General features: G+C 38.1%; 1 protein-coding gene across 7 annotated transcripts in view; it reads left to right on the top strand.

The window, feature by feature from the left end:
- TRIP12 (thyroid hormone receptor interactor 12) overlaps positions 1 to 22,030 on the top strand; it is a 112,327-nt gene extending 90,297 nt beyond the window's left edge. For 4 of the 7 annotated variants that reach the window (XM_060242270.1, XM_060242269.1, XM_060242267.1 and 1 more), the window contains 17 exons: positions 252 to 403; positions 3,930 to 4,102; positions 5,365 to 5,438; positions 5,522 to 5,721; positions 6,674 to 6,801; positions 7,000 to 7,151; positions 8,956 to 9,098; positions 9,673 to 9,829; positions 10,875 to 10,973; positions 13,320 to 13,434; positions 14,034 to 14,188; positions 14,987 to 15,151; positions 15,694 to 15,858; positions 17,983 to 18,096; positions 18,572 to 18,666; positions 18,831 to 18,934; positions 19,908 to 22,030. In XM_060242270.1, coding sequence (XP_060098253.1) covers positions 252 to 403; positions 3,930 to 4,102; positions 5,365 to 5,438; positions 5,522 to 5,721; positions 6,674 to 6,801; positions 7,000 to 7,151; positions 8,956 to 9,098; positions 9,673 to 9,829; positions 10,875 to 10,973; positions 13,320 to 13,434; positions 14,034 to 14,188; positions 14,987 to 15,151; positions 15,694 to 15,858; positions 17,983 to 18,096; positions 18,572 to 18,666; positions 18,831 to 18,934; positions 19,908 to 20,104 — 2,388 coding nt within the window. In that variant the 3' untranslated portion in view covers positions 20,105 to 22,030. The remainder of the gene's footprint in view (positions 1 to 251; positions 404 to 3,929; positions 4,103 to 5,364; positions 5,439 to 5,521; positions 5,722 to 6,673; positions 6,802 to 6,999; positions 7,152 to 8,955; positions 9,099 to 9,672; positions 9,830 to 10,874; positions 10,974 to 13,319; positions 13,435 to 14,033; positions 14,189 to 14,986; positions 15,152 to 15,693; positions 15,859 to 17,982; positions 18,097 to 18,571; positions 18,667 to 18,830; positions 18,935 to 19,907) is intronic. The other 3 variants (XM_060242272.1, XM_060242268.1, XM_060242266.1) reach the window with 1 other exon arrangement.
- Positions 22,031 to 22,298: the final 268 nt, after the last annotated feature.

Raw genomic sequence — 22,298 nt, 5'->3', positions numbered from 1 at the left:
GTTGTGGGGAAGGGAGATAAAAGGAGATTGTGAGCCACTCTGAGATTCGGAGTGGAGGGCGGGATATAAATCCAATATCATCTTCATCTCCTCCTTCTTCTGTAGCTGTGTATGACTTTTTCCTCTGTCTTGTTTGAAACTGAAAGACAAATTGCTTGAAGATAAAATCTTTCTAACTCCAGCTTCCCGTGTTTGGTTATAATATTTCTAAATGACAATAATTTTAATAATGAAACTTAACTTAATTCCAGCTTCCTGGAGAAGAACCCCTTGGAAGATTAGAGCCATTAGAAAATGCACCTTTATTGGCATTAGTCCACAAAATGAATAATTGTCTTAGTCAGATGGAACAGTTTCCAGTTAAAGTCCATGACTTTCCAAGTGGAAATGGAACAGGGAGCAGGTAAGGATTAATGCTCAGGTAAACTTTTCTTTGCACTTTTAGAGTATTACTTTCCAGAATATTTTTTTGTTGTGATAATTCTGCCCTTCTAAAAGGGCTTACTGAATTTTATATATTGTCCATTGCTTTCACATATGACTGCTTAAAACTTTTCAGCATAAGTGCATCTTTTAAAGGATTTGGGTCATGGACAAGTTATACTTTGGAGCTCAAAACTTAGATTCATAATGTTTACCAATGACAGCTCAGAGTCAGCACTAATCATAGTAAGCTCTGATGTTTTCCTTGAGAGAGGAATACACACTGCTGTAGTTCATAACATTTAAGCAATTAAGAGGAATGAGCCAATGAATAGAGAGAAGCTAAATGAATTTCCTTGCACTCCTTGGGCAGTCTTTATTTATGTAAGGGTATTATGGCTTTAGAAATAAGTAGTGGTTTAAGATTTGTACAGTCTGATATGATTACCTTAGCTTGAGACTTTGAAAACAACGTCTCAAGATTCAAAGTGTTGGCAACCTTCTTCCAGTCTGTTGCATGTTTTCTAATACTGGAAAGTAAAAATTGACTCCCACTGAAAAGATCAATGCAAGTAATGGGTGATTGATCTTTGCTGATTTCCCCTCATTCTGTGACAGTTTTCCTACTTCTTTAAACTCGTGGGCAGGGCTCCCTTGTCCCTCAAGAGGAAAACTGTGCTTCTGTGCATGGAAACTGTGCTTCTGTGCATGGAAACAACCTCTGCTTCTGAGCTGAAACCTAACATATATTTGTGATATCTGATTGATGCTTGGTTTTGCTTTTGTTATATCTTATGTACTTGGGTTGATTGTGTCTTACTGTAAGTGATTTCGAGAACCATACTTGGCTGAGTGGTCAGGGCATAACATATTCATAAGACATTTACTACAAGTTGGCTAAGTAGCTGTTCCTGGTATTAAGAGAGCATGGAATAATGATAAGTATAAAACTCGCTCTGCACTTGGGCAAGTTCTTTTATAACTTTAAATTTGGTTTCCAGAAAATAAACAGTATAAATTAAATTTATACAGTAAATTTTGAAAACCTTCCTTGGATCTAGTCAACTTAGGGCTACTTTTCTTCCTGGCTGATTGTTCAACAGAGGAATGTTACTTGCTGTCCATTCAAGTAGAAACAGACTGGTCAGATCAATGGTAGTTGCCCCAAAGTAATACGATCTTTATTCCAGTAGATTCTCTCCTTGAACCAAGGCATCTAACAGAATACTTTGAATGAGAGAGAGTGCTGTATATTTAATAGTCAAGTGCTGATCCCTTTGCAGGCAAACAAACATGAATGGGGGAAATGCACAGGCCTAAGGTGTAAATATTTCAGCAAACTTGGCCAGAAACGCCATGTTTGCGGGGTGTGTGTGTGTGTGTGTTAACCCCCCCCCCAAACACATATCTGGGTGGCATTTTGGGTTGCTGTAGTGCCCCCCCTCAAAAAATAAAAGAGAGAATGGGGGGAATGGAAAAGAAACTGGGTCACTCTGTTGTGAGGAAAGGAGGAAAGCAGGTATGAGAAATTATTGCAAGGAAGAAATAGTTGGAGAGGGTGGGAGAGGCATCAGAAGAAAGATATATCAGAAGTGGAGTAACCAGTGGAATAAAATATTAAGTGTGTGGTGGAAAGAGAGAAAGCAGAGCCAGAGCTGAAGGTGGTCGGACAAGTAAATCAGAAAAGAAAGCCAGGGCGGGGGGTGGGGGGATGTACAGTGGGAAGGATTGGGGTTTCATGAGCCTGGTCTTGATTCCTGGTTTGTACATAGCTCTTCTTTGTCTCCCTAGATTATTCTTCATTCTTACATGCACATGCAAACATCTTTATCTGTGGGCATCTTGGTTAACAAGAGACGCTAAATAACCCTTTCTCCATTCACCTTAAATAGATTCCCTTATCTAGTTTAATTTTAAACTCTAGGTAGTAAGTCAGTCTGCCAAGCAAAGTTACAGAAAACAGGTATTTCTCACTGCTGCCACACCTTGATAGTGGTGGTTCTATACAGCTTGCAACAAAGGTAGTAGATCCAGTTTAACAGTTTAATCTGCCTGAGGAAAATTGCATCATTGTGAACTTTGTACCCAGTAACCCTGCTGATCATTGGAGGCAGTAGTCTCCTTTCTGTTGATTGTGATAGGGAGGGTTGGATTGGCAGTGGGAGGAGCCCAGAACTCATTTTGCTCCCACATACTGTGTAGCCTTGAATCTGCTTCTCTAACCTTGCTTCGCAATTCTAGGATTGTACAAAGGTTGACGTTGGACTCTCTTTCTCCATTTGCATGACTTGGCCAAAAACAAGAAATTCCATGTTTAGATGGTGTGAAAGTAAACTCTACTTACTTTCAATTTCTCCTTCAATAATGCCCCAGAAAGAATCTGTTTGCACCATTCTGTAGTTTGTGGGTTAAACATGAAAGCACAGTTGCTAAACCTGTGTTGCCATAGTGGTACCTAGTCTGCTTCCTCTCTTGCACAAGCAAACCTTGATATAGGACATCTGGCTAGGAAGAGATTGTCTCAGAAATCTTTCCAAGATCTTAATTCCTATAAAGTTACCTTAGTTTTTAAATTCTGCTTCATTCCAAATGAGTCTAATACATGTATCCATGAAAAGATCTCTCCCCCAACTCCATGCTGTCTTTAAATACCAGACCAGCTATCTAAAATGGGAAAGTTATTAAAGCTCAGTCAAATTGCTTATAACATTTCTCCTCAGAGCACAGCTGTTCGTCTAAATTCTTAGCCTACAAAGAAATACATTTGGCTAGTGGAGTGAATTCTGCAAAACTGTTCTGATAATACCACTGTTTTCCTCAGGTTCAAGAAGGCTCTTTTGCACGGAGTCCCTTGTACCAAATGAAAGCACTGTAATTAGCATGATGGGTCTATGAGATCCAATCCACTATATCCAAATATTTGCAGGCCGTTTGGCAACATGCAAACAACCTCTGTTGTGATTGTAATGTTTGCCATTGAATTCATGGCCTCTTCTTGTTTGCCATTGAATCCATACTTCAGAAAGCACAAGAATTAGTGCAGCAATGACTGCTGAAAAATACAGGCTTTAAATCAGTGATGTACTTATTTGATTGTGTATTTAGTGTGGGTTCTGCATTTATAGATAAGGGGTCTCTCACGGTGGTGGAAAGTGTGTTGTAGATATGATAGCAAAACCTTGAATTCATTTATAACATGAACCTTTGTTACCTGAAGCAATGAGAAATGTTATATTCACACATACTTAAATAGGACAGAAGAAATAAAACTAAAATGACAGCTCCAAATTTAATTGTTTGTAAACAAAACTGGTCTGCTCTTAGCTTTCAGTTAAATTATCATGTGGAAGCTAAATTAAAAGGCCAAACTAAAAGGGGCATAGTCTTGACTAATTAAGCTGTTGAGCCAATAGGAAATGTAGAAACTATTTTTATTACTTTGTGTTGATTGTATACAACTGAAAATAGAATAACTGTAGCAACGTTTTTTCATAAATTATCTTGAGTTTTTCTCTTAACAGAGGATCCCAAGCTTTAAAATTTTTCAACACGCATCAGTTAAAATGCCAGCTGCAAAGACATCCAGACTGTGCTAATGTGAAACAGTGGAAAGGTGGACCTGTGAAGATAGATCCTCTTGCGTTGGTACAAGCCATTGAAAGATACCTTGTAGTGAGAGGTACCTTATATTGTTTAATTGTACACTGTAGATGTGTGGTGACAGCATTGTGTGGACTCTTTCTAATTGTGGCTAAGAGCTCCAACCAGGACTTGGAAGAAATTAGTGTGATTGAAAAGAGCCTTTATATACCTTCTGTAATTGGTCTGACTTCTCATTTTAATAAAAGTTGCACTGAATTCCAGTTTCATCAAGATCAGCTGGTTATAAAGCTTCCACTGAGGACAGATACTGGTTGGGGGTTGTGAGCCACTGAAAAGAGGACTTCGGGCTGTCGTGTCCTGTCCAGTTCATCTCCCTGGTTTATATTCTATTCCTCAACTTGGCTGCTTTTTATGCTTGCTGATGGATAAACTGGGTTGAATGCATTCTGTTGAAAGTCTACAGAAATTCTTCTGGATCCTTGTTTAAGAACATCATTGTACATGTTTGATACTTCCTGATTTTGCAAACTAAAAGACTAAATTATATTTGAATGTAACATTTTAGGCATGGGTAATGATCATACTTGGAAAATCATGAAGATTGTCAAAATGACCTGTTGTCTCAGTCGTCTTAACCACATTTTTAATGTCCTGATGCTGGCAGAAGACTCTTTAAGAGTTGTTCCTCTATTTCAGGGGTGGCCAACGGTAGCTCTCCAGATGTTTTTGCCTACAACTCCCATCAGCCCCAGCCAGCATGGTCAATGACTGGGGCTGATGGGAATTGTAGGCAAAAAACATCTAGAGAGCTACCGTTGGCCACCCCTGCTCTATTTTCTAATTGTAAATAGAATTTTTGAAAACATAGCTACTACACGTAGCAACTATAACTATACGTATTTGATATGTATTGAAAATAATAGCAGGTATTGGTCTGAGTGACCAGGACATGAATGGTCATTCCTCAGCATGCTAATGAATGGAAGCACAGAGACAGCAGAATACATTTTTTGGTAGCTTTGGATATAGAATGCCATTAATACAAGGTATTTAGCAAGTTAGATCTTTGCTTAACACATGTAGGCCAGCTTTAAAAGTAGTAGTCATGTCCAGAAAGTAAAAGCCCCCTTCCAGTGAGAGGAAGCAAGAATGACTGTTCCGAAGATAGAACTCTGGAATGTTACAGGGGGTTGAACTGTTCATTAAAATCATTCTTAGATGTCTGCTTTATCCTGGCTGGGAAACAGAATAGCCTGGGGTGGTCCTTGCAACTTTTCTGAATATTTTAGAAGAACTGTTAATTTTGAATGTCCAGTTAACAATTTTTGTTTTGTTAAGGTTATGGACGAGTGAGGGAAGATGATGAAGACAGCGATGATGATGGATCAGATGAAGAAATAGATGAATCTCTGGTAAGACATTCCTGAGTATTGATTTCCACAGTGGAACTACTGAGGCTGCATTTTAACTTTTGTCTTTTTTCTACTTTTCTTAGGCCGCTCAGTTTTTAAATTCAGGGAATGTGAGGCACAGGCTGCAGTTTTACATCGGCGAGCATCTCCTGCCATATAACATGACAGTGTATCAAGCAGTTAGACAGTTCAGTTTGCAAGCGGAAGAGGAAAGGGAGTCCACAGATGATGAAAGTAATCCCTTAGGAAGAGCTGGAATTTGGACAAAGACTCATACCATTTGGTACGTCAAAGGAAGTGGGGCCATCTCTATTTTAAAGGCTATTTTAAAATTAGGCACTCACTCCACCTTTCCTCCAAGGAGTTTGGGATGGGATATATGGTTCTTCCTCACTCCTGCCACAATGAAACCCTCTACTCTGATACTATAATACATTTGACATTCTAAATTAAACTTATGCACTTAAAGTAATTTAATGAACTTCTCTTACATATGTGTGCTTTCTAATGTTCTCAAACAAAGCAGTTCTTTTAAGGAGCAAGAAAGTGCATCATATTAAAAAAATGTGAAAGAGGCATGACTTTGTGTTTGCTCCAAGTGCAAGAAACTGATTTCCTTAGCTCTTATTCTTTGGCAGTTGGGGGCTGTAGGTATAAAACTACAAGGTTGTGTCAGAATGTAGGGAACACTTGTATGCATTTTAGTGTTGAATGAATTATGTTGTGGTGGTTTTTTTTTTTAAAAAATCTGCCAGTTGAGGGATGACAAGAAAATCATTTATGTTCTCTATAATTTTGTTTAGGTTATTAACATCCTAGTTAAAATGGGTGACTTTAATATGAAGTGAGGTATTCAATTAAATATGGGTTGTACGTGAAAGCCTTTAGTCTACCTGATATCTCCTTGAATGTACAGCAAAGTAAAAGGCTGTTTTTGCTGGGAAGGGGTTTTGTGTATCAATAAAGGGTAGATACATTGTTGGATACCAGTTGGTCCAGGAAGGAGTAGAAGCTTAACTTTCCCCCTTCATGCTTTTTCCCAGTCAGAATTAGAAAACTTTCAGTTTTCCGCAGTTATAGGAAAATGTGATTTTAAGTACTCTGATTTAGTATATTTACTAAATGTTTAGCTGTTCATACTGATGTGAGTAGGAGCTATAGCTTCTGCACTTGGTTCTGTTGTCAGATTGATTAGTCACAGCAGGACATTTCTGAAATATGTCATATGTTTTTAGGTACAAGCCAGTACGAGAAGATGAAGATAGTAATAAAGACTGTATTGGTGGCAAAAGGGGAAGAGCACAAACGGCTCCTACGAAAACATCCCCTAGAAATGCAAAGAAGCATGATGAATTGTGGCATGGTGAGTATGTATGTATTGGTCATCGGAATACATGGAGGGAAGTTTTACATAACCTCCAAATGAATTACTTGTCATATAATTATATAATTCTGTCTCTGAACTTGCAGTGAAAATCGAGATTGTAATTGTGCATTACATCCAACTGAAAAAAATGTCAAACTGTTTCTCTACCGGCTAATAGAATCTGTGTTGTTCTAGATGGAGTGTGTCCTTCTGTCTCAAATCCTTTGGAAGTTTACCTTATATCTGTGCCACCTGAAAATATAACTTTTGAAGATCCTTCATTAGATGTTATTCTTCTTTTGAGAGTTTTACATGCTATCAGTCGCTATTGGTATTACCTGTATGATGTGAGTATACTCGTTGCTTAAGTGTTAGAATAATTTCTTGTGATCTTCAGTCACATTTTACTACTTAAGAATTTCTGATATGGGATGAATTGCTGATAGTGTACTCAGCCCATGTTCTGTTGCCAGGAAAGACATTCATGTTCAGTGGTGGAACTTGTACATGATGTTAAACAATAGTGGCAGTAGTACTGTTTGTATAAACGCACTTTCTCATAAATTCCAGGAAAGTAAAGAGACCCAAATGACCCTGAATGTTATATTCCCTGAGCCCATTAGGGGAGGGCAAGATATATGATAAAATAAATAAATAAAATATATAAAATCTCTTCGTTTTGTAGATATTAGAATCTGAAACAGTGATAAGTCCATAGCAGAACATGAAGGCAACAACTCCTCTATGTCTGTCCCTTAGCAAATAGTATTGTGTACGTAGAGTTTCTGTTTAGCTCTCATAGCATAATAGGTGTTAAGTCCTATCATGATTGATAAATCCTATAATGGAAGATAGAACTTCTAAAAAGATTAATGATAAATACTGTATCAAAGTAGTACAGTAATTATACTGACGCTTCCTTTCCAAGAACTATTTTTAACACTTTTTTTTGTAACCTGTTGTACATTCAGGATAGGGCAGAGGTGGCCAAACTTGCTTACTGTAAGAGCCACATAAAATAAATGTCAGATATTTGAGAGCCACAAGGAAGTAAGGCAATTAGATGGGGGTGGGGGAAGAGGTGGAAAAAAGTGACTTCAACTTTAAATGCATTCTTCAAGCTGCTGGCTGGCTCGGCGAAATGATTTAAATAGATAAATGCCTTTTCCAAGTCTGATGGGGGCTTTGAGAGCCACATAATATGTATGAAAGAGTCACAGTTTGGTCACCCCTGGGATAGGGGGTTGTAAGCTGCTAACTATTTACAAAATTCAAAATGTATTTCTCAAGATGGCTAATTTCATCATGATATGCAGCACCCATGTGCAAAGTAGGTTGCTGAAAATCTGATCTCATGCAGTCTTGATTTCAGTGGCAGAACTCGGTCCTGCCCACCTCCATACGTATGTGGCCATGGAAATGAATACTGCATATGAAGATGCCATACAGTGTGTCAAACTAACAGTCTATCTGGCTCAGTAATGAAGTGACAAATGCCCCCAAAAGTTTTGGGCAAGACTATTCCCAACTGTGTTACTTGATCTTCTGTACCTGGCAATGCTAGGAATTAAGCCTGTGTTTTTATGGATATAAAGCAGGTGCAGGGGGTTGGACTGTATAGTCTTTAGGCTTCTTCCAGCTTTTAATTCTGTGATTCCCTGAAGCGTGTACTCTTCTGTTGAGCAGCATAAACTTTCATGATTTGCCAACAGTCCACTGAGACCCTGTACATATAGAATTCTAGATTTCTGGCTGCTATTAGAATGCATGTAGTCCTCCCTCTGGAGATTTTTTTTCTCTTTTCTTCCCAGTGCTAACTATGATTCTGTTACATGTATACTGGTGAAAAATAATGGCTCTTTTCATAACTATGGTTTGCAAACCTCTTTCAGTTTCTGGTTTGTGAAAGAGCCTTAATCCTTTAATCCGTGATTTCATGGTACATGAGTATCATGGTCAATGCTGGGAAAAAAGTGAGGGAAAGTTGCTGTTGAAGGAACTTGGCTTCTTAAGGCAGACACCAATTCGCAAGAAGCTTGAAAGCATCAGGAATGCTTGATGCAGCTTTCTATTCTAAAGAAAGTGAGAAACAGTCTCTGGTGATGAGTGAGTGTTAGTAAATGAAACAACCTATGTTTTATGTTCTTGTAGAATGCAAGCTGTAAAGAGATTATTCCAACGTCAGAATTTATCAACAGTAAACTCACAGCAAAAGCTAACAGACAGCTTCAAGACCCTTTGGTGATAATGACAGGAAACATACCAACATGGCTAACGGAGCTTGGAAAATCATGGTATGTTTTTTGTCGTCTTAAGATTTGACTATAATTTACTGTAGCTCTGTGGGGAATTTAAGTAGGCAGCTTCTTCTTAAATTCTGTAAGGAAACAAAGAAAGGCCCAAAACTCAGGAGTTTCCAAACTATGTAGCTGCATAAGGAATTTTAGTAGACAGCTTTTTCTTAAGTTCTGTAAGGAAATAAAGGCACGAAACTCAGGAGTTTCCAAACTATGTAGCTCATGATGTAAAACTCAGGGTTAAGTGTCTTTAAGAACATGCATTTCAGAGCTAGACACAAGTGTATTTTGGATTGTGTAAATGTTTTTGGTAAGAGTAAGGAAGGATTTCATAAGGTTGGTATCTCTGTTGTAGAACAATTCGTTCAGGTTTAAGATGATTTAACAATAGGTCAGCTTCTTGAGTCTTCACTTTTGTAAGGATGCAATCTCCTTAGAGCTAATTTCAGAGGTTAAAAATGATATTGAGAAGTATTACTTCTAGTTTTATATTTTTAAGCTATTGCAGTCACTTTTGCTTTGCAGAGTACCTAAATAATTAATTTAAAGTATACACTGATTTCTTTTATAGTCCTTTTTTCTTTCCATTTGATACACGGCAAATGCTGTTTTATGTGACTGCTTTCGACCGAGATCGAGCCATGCAGAGATTGCTAGATACCAATCCAGAAATCAACCAGTCTGATTCTCAGGATAGCAGAGTGGCACCACGATTGGACAGGAAAAAGGTATATATGTTGAATAAACATCATTATCTGGCTTTTAGTCCGTCTGATATCTGGACTAACCCTTTTCTACAACTTAAGTGAATTGGTTGTAAGGTAGACAGTTATTAACATCTGCTTCCCATCCATTGTATATGAATGAACCAACTTCTCTGCAGCAAATTTAGCGAGTTCATGGAAGAGATTAGAGTTAAACCAGGAACCTCCTAGGTCAGAGCTTCCTTGAAATTACTGAGTTGCTGATGTAGTAAGAATCCAGTTCCTTTGTGTGTGTTTGTGTAAGATATAGAGCTCCAGTCTGATAGTATCTCCCAAACCTCATAAATACAGAACTAGATACAAAGGAGCTGTTCTGTTAGCAGGATAGGTTCTTTTTAACACCCCCCCCCCATTGCTACCAGTTGAGCAGAACTTGGGTGGAATCAGTGGGCTGCAGCAGAAGGGAGGATGTATAGAAGTCCTGTTCTTTCAGCTTTGATCTGCTGACAGGGGGTTAGATCCAGGGCTGCTAGGTTTCAATAAATGCTACTGTTGTAGGGTACAGATAATTCACAATTAATTTTCACATCTGTTGGAGAACCTAGTACCCTCTTTATGCTTGATCTGTATTGTAAAATCAAGTTACAGGACGTTAGCAGTTCTTGATTTCAAGTGCCATAGGTTTAAAATATTACCAAGAGTGGTTGTGGTGTAGTGATAGATTGGGAACAGCCATCTCCTAAAATGGATTTCATCTGGCATCTGTAACCAGAGTTCCAGAAGAAAAGCCATCTACTTTTCTGACTTAATTTTAGTTTTGTAACTCCACTGCAGTGCTAAAGCGATTTAGTCTGCATTTGATGCAGTAAAGCTAGTTTGCCTTGTTTGAGATGCATACTTGAATTACTAATTTAACTGCTACGTTATGTCAAATGCCCTCTTAATGTAATTTATATGTATTGGATAGTGAAATATTGGCTTGTGCAGTCATCTGTGACTTTCACTTGATATACTACAATTGGATTGTAAAGTCCGCAAGAATAATTTAGTATGCTTCTTCAATATGTAGCGTACTGTGAACAGAGAGGAACTATTGAAACAAGCAGAATCAGTGATGCAGGATCTGGGCAGTTCAAGAGCCATGCTGGAAATCCAATATGAGAATGAAGTAAGTATTCACAGTGGCTAACTGTCCATTGGCTGCATTCACATATCATGAGAGTTTGAGACCAACAGAGTTTGAGACCAGTGGCACCTTTAAGACCAACAAAGTTATACTGCATATACATTTTCACGTGCACATACACTTAGTGTCTGTTCACCCAAAATCTTATACCAGGAATAAAACTTTGTTGGCCTTAAAGGTGCCACTGGGCTCAAATGTTCTTCTGGTGGTTCAGACCATCACTGCTAGGCTACCTATAGCCACCCACCTGAATCCATAAGTAGGACACTGCCATATGAAGGAGGGTCAGAAAGGCAATTGGATGAAGTATGTTAAGGTGTCTTATTGCTATTGTAGCACTACAGTTAATAGAACTCTGATACCAAAATATGAGGAATGAGGGGGAGTTTGCTTGTTCAGCATACTCCTTTTAGCACAGTTCATAAAGTGTTTTCTATGCCTGCGCTTGAATTTAAATTAGTTAGTGTTTAGGGTTCTTATAAGATAACAGTAAACATTTGAAGAAGACGATGACTGCAGATTTATACCCCGCCCTTCTCTCTGAATCAGACTCAAAGCAGCTTACAATCTTCTCCCCCCACAACAGACACCCTGTGAGGTGGGTGGGGCTGAGGGGGCTCTCACAGCAGCTGCCCTTTCAAGGACAACTCCTGTGATAGCTATGGCTGACCCAAGGCCATTCCAGCAGCTGTAAGTGGAGGAGTGGGGAATCAAACCTTTGTTCTCCCAGATACGAGTCTACACACTTAACCACTACACCAAACTGGCTCCCAAACTGTTTTTTTGTCAAGCAGTTCTTTGTGATGTTCAGAGATAAACTTTTCTCCAGTTGAACATTATTGATTGTAATGTGTACTTGATTGTAATATGGAACAAAACTCTGGAACAATCTTTAGAAGAACATACAAAGAGCCCTCTGGATCAGTCCAGTCCATCTAGTCCATCCTGTCTCATATAGTGGTCAACTGGTTATTCTGGAGGTCCAGAAAAACAGAGTATAGATGCTGATGTTGCTAATGCTTTTGCTAATGTTGGCTCCTGGCATGGGTAGTCAAGGTTTACTGCCTCTGAATATGGAGATACCTTTTAGTCACCATGGCTAGTAGTCACTGATAGATCTTCCATGAATCTTCTAATCCCCTTTTAAAGCCATCTATGCTTGTGCTCATCACAATATCCCCTGACAGTGAATGCAAAGTTTTAATTACTCATTGAGTAAACAAATGTTTTCCTTTGTCAATCCTGAATCTTCTGTCCCATCAGCTTCATTGGACACCCTCAAATTGTAGTATTTGGGGAGGAGAATGTTCTCTGTCTGTTCTCTGTATCCCATGTGTAATTTTATAAACCTCTGTCTCATGTCTCCCTGCTTAGCTGTCTCTAACGGAATGGAAAAGTTCCAGGTTCTTCAGCCTTTCATCATAGGAAAGGTGCTTCAACCCCTTAATCATCCTGGTTGCATTCTTCTGTACTTTTTCTGTGTTGTCTTTTTTGAGATATGGTGTCCAGAACTTCACACAGTATTACAGATGAGGCTACACCATAGATCTTTACATTGGCGCTATAATATAGGCTGTCCCTTTCCTAATAATCCGCAGCATAGAGTTTGCCTTTTGTCACTTCTGTGGCAAATTGTATTGACATTTTCATTGAGCTATCCACTACAATCCCAGGGTCTGTTTCCCCCTCAGTCTTAGCAAGTTCAGACCTTATTAGCATATGCTTGAAGTTTGGATTTTTTGTTTCAGCATGCATTACTTTTCACTGACCCATACTGAACTAAATTTGCCACACAAATTGCAGAGATCCTCCTGGAGCTCTTCACAGTTGGCCCTGGTTTTCACCATCCTGAATAATGGCCACTACATTGCTCCCCCCCCCACCACCTTAAATACTGATCTTTGTGGGACCTTGCTTACTTTCCTCCATTGTGAGAACTTTATTCTGCTTCCTGTCTAATGAGTTTTAATCTATGGCTTGCTAAGCTTACTTAAGAGTCTTTGGTTAGGTACCTTGTCAAAAGGTTTTTGAAAGTCCAGGTATATTGTGTATACCAGGTCAGTTTAACTACATGTATGTTCACCTTTTCAAGGAACTCCAAAAGGCTGGTGAGACAGAACTTCATTTTGCAGAAGCCATGGTGATTTCTCCCTTGGCAGGCTTTGTTCCTCTATGTGCCTAAAAATTCTATATTTGATTACAGTTTCTATTAGTACTTTCTTACTAGTATTTTCTATAAGCATAATGTTCAGTTATGGAGAACATTTTAAAAATGTTTTTTGTAAGGATAGTCTGTAAACTTAAAAAAAAATACCTTTCTCTTAAAAGGTTGGCACAGGTTTAGGACCTACACTGGAGTTTTATGCACTTGTATCTCAGGAACTACAGAGAGCAGATCTGGGCTTGTGGAGAGGTGAAGAAGTTACTCTTGCCAATCCTAAAGGTAACTAAAACTATCTTCTGGATATTTTTCAGAGGATGGAATATTCAAAGCTAAAAAGGACTATAGAAAAATAAAGACGATTGAAGAAGTAAAACTGTAAAGGTGGCAGTAGTTTTTTGTTTTTGTTCCTCAAGTTTAGGGGAGAGCCATAAAACAGAAGCATGAACAGAAATGGAAGTTAAGCATACATGCTGTAAAGATGCATTGGGCTTCCGAGAAGGCCAAGTTGCCTCATACCAAATTCAGTAATTGGTCAGTCTACCTCAGTACTGTCTACTCTGACTGGCAGACATGGGCTCTAGGAAAGAAAGGACTTTTCTAACACCTGCCATTTGAAATCTAACTGGAGATGCTCATAATTGAGCCTCAGGCTTCCTACATGGTAAAGCTTGGGCTCTAATCCTGAAATCATTTTCTAGGGAGACAAATCGTGCTGCCTCTAATTAAGAAAGTTACCAGTATTTCTAAATGTACCTTTGCATTTGTTTTAGAACACTGTTCATAAATGACTGCAGTTTTTTAACTAAAATGATGTCTTGTACACAGTCAATAGCTAATGCTTACTGTTGGAATAGCAACTTGTGTTTGTTTCAAAACAGGAAGCCAAGAAGGGACCAAATATATTCATAATCTTCAAGGCCTGTTTGCACTTCCCTTTGGCAGAACGGCTAAACCTGCTCATATTGCTAAGGTTAAAATGAAGTTCCGTTTTCTGGGGAAACTGATGGCAAAAGCTATCATGGATTTCAGACTGGTAAGAATGAAGTTGCCTTTAGGGTAGTGAAGAATTAAGTGGCTTCTGGGGCTGCGATTATTCACATGAAATAATGCACTTCCAACTGGATTTTGCCAGTTCACACAGTAGAATATAGTTGGAAAGTGCATTTAAAATGAATTGAAAGTGCATTATGTAGTGTGTGTGATCACAGCCTGAATTTAGATAGCTAGTACATGTTAAAATGACACTGGAAGATTAGCTGCATGCAATGGTAACTTTCTAATGTAAAGTAACATTAGTACAATGTTAACTTCCCAGTACTTGCAGCGATGCTATCAGAGAGTTTGTTACCAACAAGTTGCATCCTACCAATCATGAACACGGGTCAGCAGAAATTCCCATTTTCCCCAGCAGCCTCTGAAGGCTCCATTGGTAGAAGAGGTCACAAGCTAATTTCTTTTCAGTTCTCCTGCCTAACTGTAGTACCCCCCCCCCCCCGTCCTGTGTCTCTTCATCCATGAGGATCTTAATGACTGCAGCAATATCTTTTAATGAGTCACTGAGAGAAGGGGAAAATGGGAAGAATCTCTTCTGTGATAGCCTTGCACAAGCAGTTTGTTTGAGCCATTCAAAAATAACTTGAAATTTAATCCCTGAAAAGTGGGTCCGTTGCATTGTATGAGTACAGCTTGATTTCTTGCAGTAGCAGACAAGATAGTTTAGCGTTTTCTCATAGTTGGTTAGATGCTGTAATGATATAGTCTTCTCTGATAATGACTACTTCTCAGCTACATAGGTTTTAGTTAAAGGGAGTTAACATAATGTTATTTGCAGGTGGACCTTCCCCTTGGCCTTCCTTTTTACAAATGGATGCTTCGACAGGAAACATCTCTAACATCTCATGATTTGTTCAACATTGATCCTGTAGTAGCCAGATCAGTATACCATCTTGAAGAAATAGTAAGACAGAAGAGAAGACTTGAACAGGATAAATCACAGGTAGGCATGATTACAAGACAGCAAATTCCAATTTTATAATTTGTTTTTTTGATCCATCAGTTACCTTTGGGAGGAAAAACTGCCACATAGATTGTGTCAAAAAGTATGCATGTGTTATAATTAATTGAAACAATCTAAATTATATGTAATAACAGCCTCAGCTGCATTTCCACTATTGAGGCTTAAGTGGATTTTGCTTCTTGACGTAACTTTTTGGTGAAAAAATCTGCATTGGTTGCCATGGTATCTTGAATATTCATTTTTAAAATGCATATTCTGTTCATGTGCAGTGGATGTTTCTTCTGTAATATGTCCTGCTTTAATGCTTGCAACCTTGTATACTGCTCAGGTTTTGGGGAATATTTATGACTTGGACTAAACAAAATGTGGTATGCTTTTTTATGGAATTTGTAGCCTCTCATTTTGAATGCTTGGGACAAACAAAATTGCATGAAGCTTATACTTGTGTATTGACTTAAAATATAAAAAATTAAACTTGAAGATTTAAGCTGATACTAGCTCCCATGTGTTATATTTTTCAGACCAAAGAAAATCTACAGTATGCATTGGAAACCCTAACAATGAATGGTTGCTCAGTAGAAGATTTAGGGTTGGATTTCACACTACCGGGGTTCCCCAACATAGAGCTGAAAAAAGGAGGGAAAGATATGCCTGTCAACATTCATAATTTAGAAGAATATCTCAGAGTGAGTAAACAGGTTTATTTTGGAAGTGTTTTTATTGGGACCAGAAGCCTGTTTCTTACTTCTTTCTATTGCTAATGTTAACTGTACACAGTATTAGCGGTCTTTACTTAGAGGGATTAATTCACATTCAGTGACAAAATTCTCCCTGCTTTAAAGGACTGTACCAAAGATGCAGGTAACTTAGTGAAGTAGATCTGCTTGCAGATTGCACTCAAAATTGCTTATCGGAAGTTGATGGATGTTTGATTTCTGTACTGAATAACAACTACATAATTTGGAGCTGTAATATGGATATGTTTTTAATAAGAGCTCTAATCATAAAATTGTATGCATGTACAAAGTATCACACTTCCTTCATTACAGAAGGTGGTTCACAGTCTAATCAGATCAAATGGCATATAATTATTTCCAGAAAGAGCCATAAAAATAGCCCACAGATTTAAATCCTGCTGACCCCAAATGCCCATTTTGAAAGTTCAGTTTTGTGCTCTCTTCTAAATTCTAGCAAGGAGGTTGGTCCTTTGACTTAGCCTTGGAGGCTGTGGTGGGGTTATTACAAAGAACGTCCATGCCCAGACTGCAGCTGTTCTTTTTGCCTTATGTGAAGGCATGTTCATTTGAAGCTGCTGGTCTAAGTACTGTTGGTGGATGAAGGTAGCATATTTTTTTCCTAACTAGTATTGTGTATACATTTCCACTTCAAGTATCTTAGTACAATTTGACTATGAAAACATTATTTGGAGAGGAGTAATTGAACTGACTCTATTAGTAGTTTTTAATGTGACACACTCATTACACTAGCCAGCTGCTGTGGTTAGAACTCTAGTGGAACTGAAATTCCATTATGGCATACATAATGTCATGCCCACATTTTGGGTAAAAATTCATTGGATGCTGGTAAATAGACTTCCAAAAGCATGTATGTTTGTACAATCAGCATGTATCAGTGTTATGTTAAGAACAGGGTTTTTTTTTTTTTTTAAATGGCATAAACTGTGAGCCCAGTTTTTTAGCTACATGAAGGAACTGGCAAATTTTCTCAGCTGGCTAAAATGCACGTGGCCAAAAGAAGCACTGCTATATAGAGAAAATTGAACACAAGAGCCTGTCAAGACTGAATGATCCTGTTGGAGTAGACCACTCCTGTTTGATTATAAATTATCAAGGGAATTTGTGGTTAAAAACACCCTATGGAATATTCAGTTATTCTGTAGTCAGTTGGCCTGTTTACTTGGAGTGGCTGAGCTGGGATTGTTAGGCAGATTTGGCACTTTCTCCATAGGGTTTTGGAGGAGGTAGCTCAGTGTAGAACAGTGAGACTTCTGGAAAATGTCTAAGGGGCTAGGCAGTGTGTTACAGCTCTGGAAAGTCTGGCATGCCTGTAAGTTGCATCCTTTAGGGAAGCAGAGGTGCAGCTTACTTCAACCTCTTGTATTGATCTTTAGCCTATTCAGAATGCTTGCTTATCTTACCTGATTATCAAGAGTAGTAATAATATCCAGAAAATGTGTTAGTGAGATCTAACTTTATGTATTCTGAAAAGCTCTTATAAGACTTGAGTCAGGTTGAGGAATGCAAACAAAACACATCTTTTGCTCTGTAGTCTGAATAAATACACGAATGTGGGAGTATTCTTGCTTACCTTGGCAGCCCATGCTATGAACTTCCTCATCCATGGCGATCCTTCAATTACTTTGGAGTATACTTTTGTCTAGTGTAACTTTGGGATACCTGATCTATTTCTGCATTATTGGAAATAATGATGTTTTTGAAATAACCTTTGGTTTTAAGCAAATATAGCTGACTAAAAATAGAATTTCTACTGTATTAATCCCTTTGCAGAATGCATTAAACCTGTTTTAACAAATCTAGGGATTAGCCCAGTTTGAACACATTGCTGGTTGTTTCTTCTTAGTATTATATTTTTGTAACTTTATAAGTGAAAAATATACTAGAGAATAGAATTGACTTACAATAGAATTTGTATCCTCAAATCCCATTTCTTTTCTCTAGTTTAGGTTATGACTGTTCTTTGAAAGAAAACAAAGGATTATATTAATACTACCAAGGAATTATTGAATATTGTGATAACAATATTTTTATTGTGTTCCCCTTTCCCCATAGCTAGTCATATTCTGGGCACTAAATGAAGGCGTTTCCAGGCAATTTGACTCCTTCAGAGATGGATTTGAATCTGTCTTTCCCCTCAGTCACCTTCAGTACTTCTATCCTGAGGAGGTTTGTAGCTTTTATACCAGATTTGACTTCATATACTTGAACTGCATGCTGTGTGTAAGATTAATAGTGTAAGGGAGGAACTGTAGTTGTAGAGATGTCTTAGGAGCCACTAATGGAGAATTGCCAGCACTCCCAGAAATTTTTCTGAAGAGGTGTGTAGCTTTTGCAAGATGCTTCAGTAGCTAATGGTTTCTGAAGATTTGTATTCAATAAAACAATCTTTCTCAATATACAAAGATACAGGCTTCAATTCCACATTTTGAAAAGTAATTAAAAGAGTGAGAAGCAAAGTAAGCATCAGAAGTTGGGAGTTGAAGCATTTAGTGGTTTAGGACAAGGTTACAGAATGATCTGAGTTTTGGTTAGGGGCTGAGTTTGGTTAAGGAATTATATTAAGCGTTTGAACATTCTGCAGTAGCAATAAGCAGACTTCATTCTCTTCTCTCCATTCCTCCCTTCCCATATATTTTTCTAGCTGGATCAGTTGCTGTGTGGCAGCAAAACAGATACTTGGGATGCAAAGACATTAATGGAATGTTGCAGGCCAGATCATGGTTATACACATGACAGGTAATATGAATTTATTACTACCTGTGGTGACTGATAGTTTCTACAAACTATCCAACAGCTATTTATGTAATAGCCATATAAAAGAGCATTGCAGTGACTTGTCTGTGCATTAATGGATGCTGTCTTAAATGCCTCTAATCTTAAATATTCATCTTTGATTCTAGTCGTGCTGTGAAGTTCCTGTTTGAAATTCTCAGTAGTTTTGATAGCGAGCAGCAAAGATTATTTCTCCAGTTTGTGACTGGTAGCCCTAGACTGCCAGTGGGAGGTGAGTGTCTTTATAATATTAACAAGTAAGTGTAATGGCTAACTTCAACATACGTGCACAGAGTTAAATTATAGCTATTTTCACTGTATTGGATCCTCACACAGCTTTAGTTCCAAATTAAACATTTTCACTGCCTATAGATTAAACGTGCATAAGATCTTTTGAATTGCAAATTAATACCATTGCTTTGGGGTTCGGAATAAACTATTATAATTAGCTCATTTACAGCTTGATCCTGTTTGTGCTATAGTTGGAAATAAGGTCAACTAAATGCACTAAAGCTTACTGCCTGTAATTTACATATATCTAACCATACTGTTTCAGAGGCTTGAAGGCACTTAATCCTTCAGAAAAGGGGGTGGTGCTTTCTGTAGGTTCTCCTTGCCCACTGCAGACTCTCTACTTTGCACTCTGTGCTTGTCCTTAGGAATGAATTGGGGGGTGGAGGGACATTGTTGCGGGGGGGGGGACATGTTGCAGTGGAAGGGGGAAAACTCACTCTGAGAGGTTGGGGGATAGTTGACTACACAGCAGCATATGTGGGACTGCAGCCTTAACCTAATTCATAAAAAACAATAATGAAAGCAGGTCTCCTGTGCCTCAGGCAGACATGATCAGAGTGAGTCTTAACATTGAAGTTTCCTGCTTGCATGAGGGGATGAGTAAATGTCTTTTGGCAAAAATGCAAGTGGAAAACAATTCCATCTTTGACCAGTGATGGAGCTGGACATGCAGCCACCATAGTGCTACTGTATGGTTAACTGTGATGCTTCCTCTGTTAAGAGACTGGAGTTCTTGGCAAAGAGGGAAGACTCAAATTATATGTGGCTGAAGAAATTTACATAAGATGCAAGGGCAGCATGAAGGATGTAGGATTCTCTCCTCCCTTCTCCCCTTTACTGATACATTAATGCTTAAATATTTAATATTAAAATCTGCTTAATATAGTGAACATTGCTTTTCTCCCCCACAGGCTTTCGAAGTTTGAATCCTCCCCTTACAATTGTACGCAAGACATTTGAGTCTACAGAAAATCCAGATGACTTCTTACCCTCAGTAATGACCTGTGTAAACTATCTCAAGTTGCCAGACTATTCAAGTATTGAGATAATGCGTGAAAAACTCTTGATAGCTGCAAGAGAAGGGCAGCAGTCATTCCATCTTTCCTGATCACAATGAAAAATGCAATGTCTGCCTGTTACAGCAAAAAGAGAATCATGATTCTTTTCTAAATGTATCATCTGAGTCGAGGAAATATTACGCCTTGTTGTAGAAAACGGCTTGCAGATTATAAACAAAGACACTAGGTTGATATTCATTAAAGGCCCCATGGACTTAAAAGTGATCAGGCCCTAAAGTTGTTGTGACAAGGTTTCTTTAGCAAGTTCTTGTGTTTAAATTATCATTTATCAATGAGTGAAGTTTAACTTGCTTTGCTGTGTGAAATTTAAAAAGGGATGTTTTTTCAGGCTGGAACAATAAATGTTGCTGTGCAGTTTAATACTGGGCTGTGTGTATCCATCTAGCCAAGTCTGCAGTTTTTTCCTCCCAAAGACAACTTTGTACATAAGTACAGAAATTGAAATACATGTATTGACACATCTAGTTAAGTAGACTAGTTCTGTGTACCATCACTCCCCCCCCTCCCAATTTTCTTCCCTCATGTATTGTCTGATGTGCAATCCACAAGGCTGTTTGTGTACTCCACTCACAACAATTGTTACATTTTGGACATGGGCATTTACTGTTCCATGTTTTCTCAAATTAAGAAATAATTTAATTTTATTAAATATATTGTCAATAATTCCACCTTTGTAAGTAGGTAGAACCTTTCTTATAGCTTAGTTTTAATGTAGTACTAGGATATTATTCGCTACATTCTTTACCAGGAGATACACTAGAACTGTTCACATAGTGATTTAGGCAACAGCCTCTTACCATGGGCTAGGAGGAATTGATTCTTTTGTGTAGTTGAAATACTCAACAACTGATTGGTCTGGCCAATATTTATTGTGTGGCCGGAACATTTTGAATTGATGTAAAGTTTTTTATAAAATCAAATTAGTAGCATCCTTCCCTGTTCAATCCTTATCCTTGATTTTAAGCTCATGTTTTTTCTGTAATGTTTCCCCTTTTCCTCTGACCCTTCCCATCCCAGCACTGGTGTGGATCAAAACAGTTCAGCATTTCTTTTGACACAGATAAAGCACCTGTAAGCAATGCTCTGTCCAATTGTTTTATGTGCTGATTTCTCAAATCTGCAATAATTTACTTCATCAGGTTAATGTTTTTACCTGAATATAAATAAAGTTTGCTTCTCCTTTTTGTTCATAGTTCTGTACTGTATGCATAAGTTCAATTGTGTAAATTATTCCAATGCAAGTAAATCATCATAAATCTCCTTGGCTAACTGGCCACCTTGTCATGGATGATTTACCATTAAAACAAAAGTCTGCAAGACCCAGTATTCTTATTTTCATGAGTGCAAAAAACAAGAATATTCTAAAACATTCCCGAGATGTACATGCTATGTAGCTCATCTCTTAATGAAAATCTGACATTACTTTATTCAACTTTGAGAAATCAAAATGGACACTTGAGTGCTGTTAAAATTTGGTTGGATGATCAGGGTAGAAGTTCTCTTAAGCATCAGCAAGTTTCCTTTTCAGACGAAGAACCTGTAATTATACAATGTACTTCAGTACATGTAATTGACATTCGTTTTTAAGTTAACGTTCACAGAATTTATTGGGACTGGCCATACTGTGCACCACTGAACTGTGATGAGAAGCTGAATGTGAAATCATTGTGCAAAGACTCTGAGCAGTCTGTCAGATTAGAACTGAATGGAAGTGCTTCACAGTGGACATAATATTGGTCATGCAGAACATGGCTAATATTTCATAGAAACCTAAAGGCAGTGTTAAAAGTATGAACTGGTATTTAAAATTGTTCTGATGACGCTATCAAACTCTGCACAAAGACGCGTGTTTATAGTGTGTTGATAGCCACTTGTTCTTTTTTTAAGGTTCTATATTTTAAAAAAGACTGACTTATGTAAAAATATTTTGTATTAAAATATCATCTGTATTGATATTTTTTTACCCATGTTGTCTCCCTCCAGAATCTGGCTTTCATTGACTTGTAGTGCTTTAAATTTAAATAGCTTACTTGCCTTTTGGTGCCTGAAGGGTCATGATGACTCACTGGTTCAGGAGTTCTGGTTCATTTACAGCATTCTGTAAAATAGAACAATCAGTGAACTTTAAAGGGCCACCTCATATACTGGATGGGATCCAGATCAGTCCTTAGGCTCCTCAACAAGCTTGTGTAAGTCCAGCACAATGTTTTTTGGTCTGTGAAC

This window comes from Heteronotia binoei, chromosome 6 (genome assembly GCF_032191835.1).
Source record: "Heteronotia binoei isolate CCM8104 ecotype False Entrance Well chromosome 6, APGP_CSIRO_Hbin_v1, whole genome shotgun sequence".
Lineage (NCBI taxonomy): Eukaryota > Metazoa > Chordata > Lepidosauria > Squamata > Gekkonidae > Heteronotia > Heteronotia binoei.
This window is presented reverse-complemented; position numbering and strand designations above follow the sequence as displayed.